Source organism: Lycium ferocissimum, chromosome 7, assembly GCF_029784015.1.
Source record: "Lycium ferocissimum isolate CSIRO_LF1 chromosome 7, AGI_CSIRO_Lferr_CH_V1, whole genome shotgun sequence".
In the NCBI taxonomy this organism is placed as follows: Eukaryota; Viridiplantae; Streptophyta; class Magnoliopsida; order Solanales; family Solanaceae; genus Lycium; species Lycium ferocissimum.
In genome coordinates, this window is record NC_081348.1 from 32,961,832 (window position 1) to 32,970,938 (window position 9,107).

The 9,107-nt window shown below is 36.0% G+C and overlaps 1 protein-coding gene across 1 annotated transcript; it reads right to left on the minus strand.

Moving 5' to 3' along the window:
* Positions 1-557: 557 nt before the first annotated feature.
* Positions 558-8,812, minus strand: LOC132064483 (chloride channel protein CLC-c-like). Its single transcript, XM_059457475.1, has 7 exons — positions 8,378-8,812; positions 7,340-7,540; positions 6,544-6,721; positions 4,888-5,150; positions 3,621-3,890; positions 1,462-2,590; positions 558-973 (listed from the first exon to the last, which is right to left on the minus strand). The coding sequence occupies exons 1-7, from the start codon at positions 8,578-8,580 to the stop codon at positions 884-886; spliced, it is 2,334 nt and encodes a 777-aa protein (XP_059313458.1). The 5' UTR covers positions 8,581-8,812; the 3' UTR covers positions 558-883.
* Between the last annotated feature and the right edge of the window lie 295 nt (positions 8,813-9,107).

Genomic DNA, 9,107 nt, shown 5'->3' on the forward strand with positions numbered 1-9,107 from the left:
ATCATGTATAAGTCATCCTATGGTTGGTAGTCTGTGATTAACTTTTAAGAACTATATGATATTTTCTTTTCTTTTTTTCCCTAATTTATCACTTATTGCCTGGCAAATTTTAATGCAAATTTTCACAGATTAGTAAATTAATGCATTTTAATTTTAACAAATGTAGATGCATTCTTTACAACTAATTTCCCTATAAAGTGTGTTAATTTAAGTCCATGCTTTCTTCTGTTTTTTTGGGGATATAAAACTCCTCATCCCAGAGTGGGATTATACAAGCATCAACCTAAAGCTCTAAATGTGGCCACATATCTTTCATTTGTTCACTTCTATATTTCCTCCCCTACTCATTTTATTTAAGTTCTTTATTTTGTTCTACTTTATTGACTTATATTTTTGTTTGTTATGTACACTGGATAACTGAACCTGTCACTCTTATTGATATGATTAATATTCCAAATCAAATCGTATCACTTACAAGCAATAATACAATTAAAAGACCCTCTTGATCTTTTACATCAAAGATTACAGAAGAAAGGTCATATTACCTGCAAAACATACACCCAAAATAACTCGATGCCTTATTTTTCCATCATTTCCAACAAATTTTTGCAGTTCTATTAAATTAACAATTATATTATCTATCTGGGTATATCTTCTGTCGATTAGCAATTCAAAGAGAAATTTGTGATTGATTAATGTGCTGTAAAACTTTTGTAATTCGATTCGTGTGCTGCTAAGATCATCTTTCTTCTATTTATTTAACAAAATGAAAATTTAGGAAGATTGTACAGAGCTCAATGGTGGAGTGTGTATCACACTTCTCTAAATAATAATATGGCTGGCCACTGCCTGTTGAACTGTTGAAAGAGTTAGGTTCTCCTGTTTACTTGTGATGGACCAAATGCGGGTACAATCCCTTTATATGCTCTGGCATAAAGTCATGCCTTGTCAAGATTCCAACAATTGGATCCCTCTGCATATTCAAAAGAACAAAATATTGAGAAATTGCATTGTAGAGTTGAATGCACAAACAAACATCAGAAACTTCAAACTATATGTCAAGACATTCATATGATGATTTTGTTATGTCATGCAAATCTTTCTTTTTTCCGTATTTAAGTTATATACACTGACAGTGTAAAGAATTTCAAACTATCTGTGTATTTTAACTACAGTCAAACCTCTCTATAACGGAGTAGTTTGTTCGGATACTTTTTGGATGCTATACCAAAATGTAGTTATAGAGAACATATAATATAAAATAACATGAAAAATCGGTTCCAGAAAGAATTTGGCCGTTATAGTGAAATGTTATTATAGACAATGGATGTTATAGAGAGGTCGAGTGTAGTGGTATCAGGTAACCTGTTTTTATTATTCAGATTACTGGTCTCGCTAATGGAAAGTAACGTGTAATTATCCCGGACGGAGCCGGGGATGAGAAGGCAAAGATAGACTTACCCCGGTAGTCTTTGGGACGACACACAAGTGTCTGAGACCGAGTTGTCGGAAAAGGATTGCAGCCTTGGCCAGAGACATGGTTTCCACTACTGTATATGGAGATGTATTTGTGATAGGATGGAGATCGACGTACATTTCCATCTCCTCATGGGAGAAGGACAAATCCTCAAACTTAAGCCCCTTCCCTGATCCTGGCTTAGCGAAATCAAATGCATGAAAACTCTTCAAAATATTGGAGCCGCTCAATACACTATGTTCCGTGAATTTCTTCCCTTTGAGCAAAACAAGTAGATGTGACCTTAAAACAAGTCCACAAAACTCCGGCGCGTCTGAGAATGGCGGCACATCAATCACTGGAAACCCATTGTGTCTAGTGAACTTCAACGCATGTACTATGTTCCCTACCTTCTCAACACCTGAAAATGTTACTAAAGGTCCAGAACAAACGTCTCCTGCAACCAATTGCCTCATGTATGGCTCGGCATGTGCTTCCAGGTAAGGCAAGCCTTTCATTTTCACAATCTGGTCGTAGACACCCTTGTTAAAACTATCGGCCACCGTTTTTGATATAAGTAGAACAAGCATCACCAATGGAAGCATTAGCAAATTATTGGTGAGCTCAAGTAGTATGACACAGAGTGATACTGTCATCCTCATAGTACCACCAAGGAAAGAGGCAGCCCCAAGGAGAGCAAACAGGCCGTTATTAAGATTAGAGACCGAACCCAAGACAGTCCCAACAAAACGTCCATATGAAGCTCCAGCAAGTATGACAGGAATGAATAGCCCAGAGGGAATAGCAATTCCATAGGTAATAACACCAAGGCAATATACTCCAACGAAGAAGACAAAAAGTGTAGAAAAGTGGAATTCGTTTGAATTGTCTGACCTAAACAAATTGCGGATGGCGTCGTCATTGGTATTCATAAACAGGGAGGCCATATCATTGTAATGCCCTGCTGGACACTGGAAATTCTTATAGTTTCCAGAGCGACCAACAGTAGGGCATTTTTCCTCCAAGCCAACAGGACACGGTGTGCACGTTGCAAACCATGGAAGACCATACGAGCAAAGAGAACTCAGAATTGAAATGGTCATTACGAGCAAGACTTTGAAGGCAGGACCTCTCCTGCAATCAATTGCAAAATATCAGCTACCGAGAAAAATCAAAAGCAGCATCCAAAGCTCAAGCACAAAGAATATTCAAATAGTAGAACTAAAATAGATAAAAACCAGTGGTAAAAGTGATAGCATATATAAAATATAGAAGCAACACATAAATAAAGGATATCTTTGACAAGCATCAAATAACTTGGGGAAGGAAGAACATTAAGAAATAGGTTTTGATAGAAAATAGCAACGGGCCCATTTAAAGTGAGCTTTTTAAAACTAATGTTTTGCCTATATGCCCTGACAAGTACACTTTTACCCACCCAGGGCGGACCTAGTGCATTAGCTATGGGGTTCGACCGAAACAAGTAGTTTTGGCTCAGACCCTATATGTGTCAAAATATCGACTAAGTTATTATAAAAATATATTTTGAACCCATTATATCAAATGGAATGTGGTAGAATCCCGAACCCAAACTCATAAAAGTTCAAATTCTAGATCCGCCTCATAACCCACGTTATGGAACAGTTGTATTTATCTACTCCAAATGGGTGAGAAAGACAGGCACAAACGAAGAAAAAAAAGCGGCAGCGTAAGAAAAGAAGCAAACACATGCTTCAGAAAACTTTAAACACTTCTTAAATTTGCGGTTGATTTCCTCAGGTTAGGGCATGCACACTGATAAGTTGCATACTAATAACTAGTACCAAGAGTTGAGGTAACTAAACATGTTGAAATGTGTGCCATCTCTTCTAAAAGCTTAAGTTGTTAGAGAGCACGTGTTTATTTTCTTAATTATATATATTCTCAACACGTCCACTCACATGCGGGACTGATTCTACTTTTAATAGGCCAAGCATATGAAAAAATTCTATTTTATAATGAGTGGCAGTGAGATTCAATTCCAGGACCTCTGCCCGCTCTGCTACCATGTTGAAGTGTGTGACCATCTCATCTAAAAGCTTAAGCTGTTAGAGAGAGCACGCTTTTATTTTCTTAATTATATTCTCATAAAAAAATATTGTGTCAGCAGAATTAAGAGACTTACTCATTAATGATGCTGTAAGTCCGGAGGACCTTGTCCACGAGATAATTATAAAGGCTTCCCAAAAGGCCTCCAAAAACTCCAATTGACAATACTGCCAGTACATCTACAGTGTTATAATTAGGTACTCCTGAATTCACATCATACATTATCAATCCTCCTTGACCAAATAGTCCACATTTCCCACTCCGACAGAATTGAATGCAAGATCTGAGCACCATAGCTACTACAGCAGTCGTGAAAAAAGTCCTCCAAAGTAGAGCACTTCGCCACCTAAAACAGAAAATAGAGTAGTTGAATATTTAAGACTGTAAGCCTTCTCACAACAATTACAAGCCAATAAGCAACAAGAAAAGAACAGGAGAACAATAGCATCTTCAAATGGATTATTGGTATGCTGTCCTTATAAGGTTCACGAAAGCCACAGAACCACATGATGTTGAATCTTTGACACTCTTGAAGACACATCACACCTACGGCCTTATAACATTCCTCAGTCTAAGTTTTCTATGTATCTAAATCAAACAAGTATAATGGGTGGGTCATAGTTACAACTTACAAACAATAGCTACAATACTCAAGTTCAAAGTCTATTGATACAGTAACTCCCATTCTCCCTGAGTGGTTGACAGGGAGATATTAAATTCAAAGTATTCCCAGCAAAACCCCTCCAAAGCAGAATTTGATACTTCACAAATTCTACATGTAAGATCGTGTTCCTGAAACCACGGGAGATGGAGAGAAGTTCTTCTCCAGCATTGTCCATCGATTGGCATCAATTGTCTGAATTAATATGCAGAGATGAAAATTTGCGAAAAGTTGTAATTTACAGTCAAAATGCAATTGAGCATGCTTTCACCAAAACACGTGGAATACCCTTCACATATCAGCCCATAGCACTACACTGACAAGTTGTCCATGGAAGGACATCAATCCTCTGAATTAATATGCAGATTTGAAAACTGAAAAAAGTTTTGATTTACAGTCACACTGCAATTGAGCATAACAACAACAACAGCATACCCAGTAAAATCCCACCAAGTGGGGTACACTGAAATTAAGCATGTGTTTGCCAAAACACGTGTTAGGAATACTCTTCACATATCAGCCCATAGAACCATAGTCACCACATATCAGCCCATATAACTACACAGATGTTCTTCCTATTGATTCATAGGTCCTCCATTTAATACAACAAGGTACTAGTAAAAAGCTTTTTTCACTTTAATCTCATTAAGAAATCAAATACAGAGATAGGAGGGAGACAGACCATGAGGCTACTTCTTCGAGAGCAAAAAGAACACCACCAACTGGGGCACGGAAAGCGGCTGCAACACCAGCTGCAGCACCACAGGTGATCAAATCTCTACGGTCACGGTCATTTTTGAAATACTTCAGCCACTTCCATGTCAGATGATACTTGCGGGAGCCACCCTGCCCAAGTAAGTTTGCTATGCAAGCGCCAGTATGGACCATGGGTCCTTCCTTGCCAACGACAAATCCAGCAGAAACACCCAAAGCAGAACCAATTATCTGCCAAGGTGTTAAATACATATGAATTAGTGTTTCCAGGAATGGCTTTCAAAAAGCATCACAGGGTTTAAAGGCTTCCCAACCACAGATGACAGAAGCACAAGCAGAAGTATCACTTGAGTCTGCTAGAGGAATGACAGTTTGCTTATACAAAGATAATTTTTTTAATCAAGAATACTTAGCAAAGGTACTAAAGCATCTTTGATAGTTCAATGTAATGATTTTCTTTAAGTTTTTTATTTTTTGTATTTTATGATATAAACTAACCCCATCTGTAACAATAGTTGAGTTTCCTCCATAACTTTAAAAGAGTTCTATTAGAGAATACCCAACCATGCGGACATTTGCTTTATTAAATGTCTTGAACACTATGGAGCAAGTTCATAAATCCATTATCCTAATCCATATCTCTTTTTCTTAATCAAGATGGAGCGGCATGCTTCAAATACTTTTCATGGAAGAGTACAACAATTGCCACTACCTCCAACACTTTACATTCTTATTATCGGTAAGTCGAAGAACTTTTTTCCTTCCTCTTTGTTCTCTTTTATGGTAAGGTGGATGTAAACTTCAGTCAATCAACAAGGCTTCAATCTCAAACTAGTTGGGCTCGGCTAAACAACTTATATCTATTCCATTCTACTCAGGCTAATCCCGTTCCAATACTAAATAAGTTTCTTTCAATGCAAATCAGAAGTATGTAAGATTGTAAATTACACTTATCCCTATATGAGATACGTCTTTAACCAAAATAATGACAAACACTGGACCTAAGCTCTCTTCTTAGCTAAGTTTGCATTTATTTCAAAGAGATACATACATATTTAAAATATTATATATATATATATATATAGGTTTTTCAGACAATTTCAAGTTTTACATAAGTTTGTAAAATAAAATAAAAATTTGCTTTATCCAGTCCTTTTACCACATCTAATCACCATGACATTGCACTTTTTTCTAATGACGCACCATAGTGCTACACTTATGCGCTTGTGCACAAGGCGTAATATCAAAAGGCTATGTGAATATGACTAGATGTTATAATTCATCTCCAGAAATAAGTGATTCTTATTTTACCCTCTATGTGTGCTACTTACACCCTCTATCAGATATGATCACTTCTAATCTAACTTAATTCGTGTAACCACATATCCATTTTAACATCTGCACTTCTCTTCATCAAAAAAGAAAAAACCTGCACTTTTACGATGTTCATTTTGAGGACACATTCGGTCTAGAGGTACGACAATAACTCTCATATAACACTGTTTGCTTTGGCATCTGAACTGTGACTAGTAAGGTCAAAAGCCCTACATCAGTTTGATAAGAATACCCTATCACCCATGTCTGCATTCAAACATGGAAACATGACGGAGAGAGAAAGACCCACCTTCACAAATAAAGTACTTGGAGCTAAAATGGAATGAGCATCCACACCGTTCAGATATGCTTTAACTTCAGGTATTCCCGACCCTGCAGCTGCAGGTGCAATATATGCACATATGATACCGGCACAAGTCGCAAGAACCATATTACAACCTGCAAAAGCAGCAAATGCACCAAAATACCTGCAGTAGAATTAAAATTACTTTATAGTTACTTCAATGAGGTTTAACGATCAAAAAGAAGTACCGGAAATAAACCAGTAACTATCCTTCTAACTTGAAAGGATATCAAAAATTACTTGGACATTGCCACCCTCGCAACAATGAGAAAAAGTATCCATGATATCTACATTAACTCAATCCTTTTAACTTAAAAGGATAACTGAGCTAAAGTTAACGCAGTTTCCATCCAGATGCGATTTTTTAAGATATTAACTACCAGTATAAAAGACTCCCAAACACCTAAAGATTCAAACCAAAAGTAAAATGAAGAAATGTTTGAAAAAATAAATATGCTGGTACAATTGGTAACTACTTTGCTTTAGAAACAAGGCTGAAAGATGTTCAAGGCTCCTAAGGCATCTTAACTATGACATCACTCAAAAGTTGCAACTCAGTCTCGAAAACCTTCAATAGCATCTTTCACAGTTTTAAAATAACTTGAACTATGTCAGTTGCAAGTTTTTATATTATGAAATTTAATTAAATTCCACATTTGTGTTTGTGTTTATACAAGATAAACAAGTTCAAAGTTACCACAGATATTGAGAAGCTATTATCATGGATGGAAGTTGTACTTACTTATCCTGAAGCATTAAGTCACTAGCGAGCAGGAGTTTGAAGCCAGCAATGTTTTCCACTGCTATGTTTAAGAAGAAACCAACAAGTCCTGTACTCAATCCAATAAGAAGCACAAGTGTCCACTTTAGGAATACATATTGAAATATCTGGACCTTTTTCCGAGACCTCCAATCTTGCTTGAATAGGTCATTTTCAACAATCCTGCAAAAATGAATTAGCAATGAGACTATGTCAATTACCAGGGGCGGATCTACAGCCCATTCGGGTGAACGAACACCCTCGACAAAAAATTACATTGTATATATAAGGTATTTTTATATGTTTTATGTGCATATATATATATTTTGAACACCCCGGACACAAGAGTAGGGGATGGTTCAATGGTTTAGGGGGTTCAAAATTCACCTTGACGTTCCAAGTTCAAGCCTCGGGCTCTACATTTTTTTTTTTTTCGAACCCCCTCATAGAATATCCTAGATTCGCCACTGTCAATTACCACACTTCACCAAGAACTTCAGCTCTCAACATTCACTGGCAGGGACCACTACCTACTACCTTGTTAGAGCAAGGAGGATGATTCAACTATAAACAGACCCTCCAGTTTGTAATTAACAATAGAGACTATAATATTTAGGCATAAATAGTTCTTGATTTGCTAGAGCTCTCCTCCTTTTATTAATTTTTTCCCCTGTTTTTTCTTCTCTGCCATCACCTAGATTAAAAGACCATTCTTTTATCATCCCCTTATTCACTCATCTAGCTGAACAAAAAGAACAGAACTTGGAGAACCATATAGCAAAATAGAGTGGAAATGAAGAAGCCATGATTTTCAACCAGATGATCAGATATTTAATAAAGATAGGCAACACCATGCAAAGTACTTACTTTTGACTTTACCAAAAATAACATTCAACAAAAAAAAAAAAAAAAAATGCAAGAAGATTCAATGATCAAGGAAGAATAAAAAAAAAAAAAAAAGCAACCCCATAACTTTTAACACTCCAAAACATAACAAGCAAAGAGAAATCAGAATCATACTCATAATCAAGACTTTCAATGGGGCAAACATTGGCTCCTATAATTGCAATTTGTGATGTATTATTAACTCTGCTCTTGGAAATAAGCAATGGCTCTCTTAAACCACTATCAGAAATATTTCTTTCTAAATCTTTGCCATCTTCCATTATCACAACCCCAACTCCTCCTTCATTCTCAATACCATCTTGATGATCTTCCATCATTATTACCTCCCAAAAAAAAAAAAAAAAACTCTTTTTTCTCTCTCTATGTATTACTGTACATCGAATCTATACATAAACCCCACTTTCAAGAAATCACCTAATCTTTAAAAAAAAAAATCTAAAATTTATTTGATGATATAATACTAATTATGTAGAGGTGCATAAAGAGAGAAACAAGCGGGAATTGCGTGAATGGTGATGATTTTATGAACAGTCAGCGGTTTGCTATATATATATATATATATATATATATATATGAATTATATTTCCAGTCTTTTTTTATTTTTATACGCGGATTGAGAAACATGTGTTGGTGATTTAGTGGCCTAAACATTGTTTAATTAAGATTAGGAAAAATCTTATTTTTGGGAAGTTATATTTTTTCTTTTTTCTTTTTTGGATATAGACACCTAGGATTTCCATTGTATAAGACGAATCTATCATATTCTTCTAGATAGGACCAAATTTTAGAAAAGATATTAGGTTAACCTAATCATACGTAAAGTGCACATTGAAATTTAATGAAG

What these genes read in the sequence shown, in the direction of transcription:
- LOC132064483 (XM_059457475.1), bottom strand. Translation starts at nt 8,580, where the DNA reads ATGATGGAAGATCATCAAGATGGTATTGAGAATGAAGGAGGAGTTGGG. An exon ending in CTCGAAGAAGTAGCCTCATG is followed by an intron (nt 3,891 to 4,887) that starts GTCTGTCTCCCT and finishes TTTCTGTTTTAG; the next exon opens with GTGGCGAAGTGCTCTACTTT. An exon ending in ACTTACAGCATCATTAATGA is followed by an intron (nt 2,591 to 3,620) that starts GTAAGTCTCTTA and finishes AATTGATTGCAG; the next exon opens with GAGAGGTCCTGCCTTCAAAG.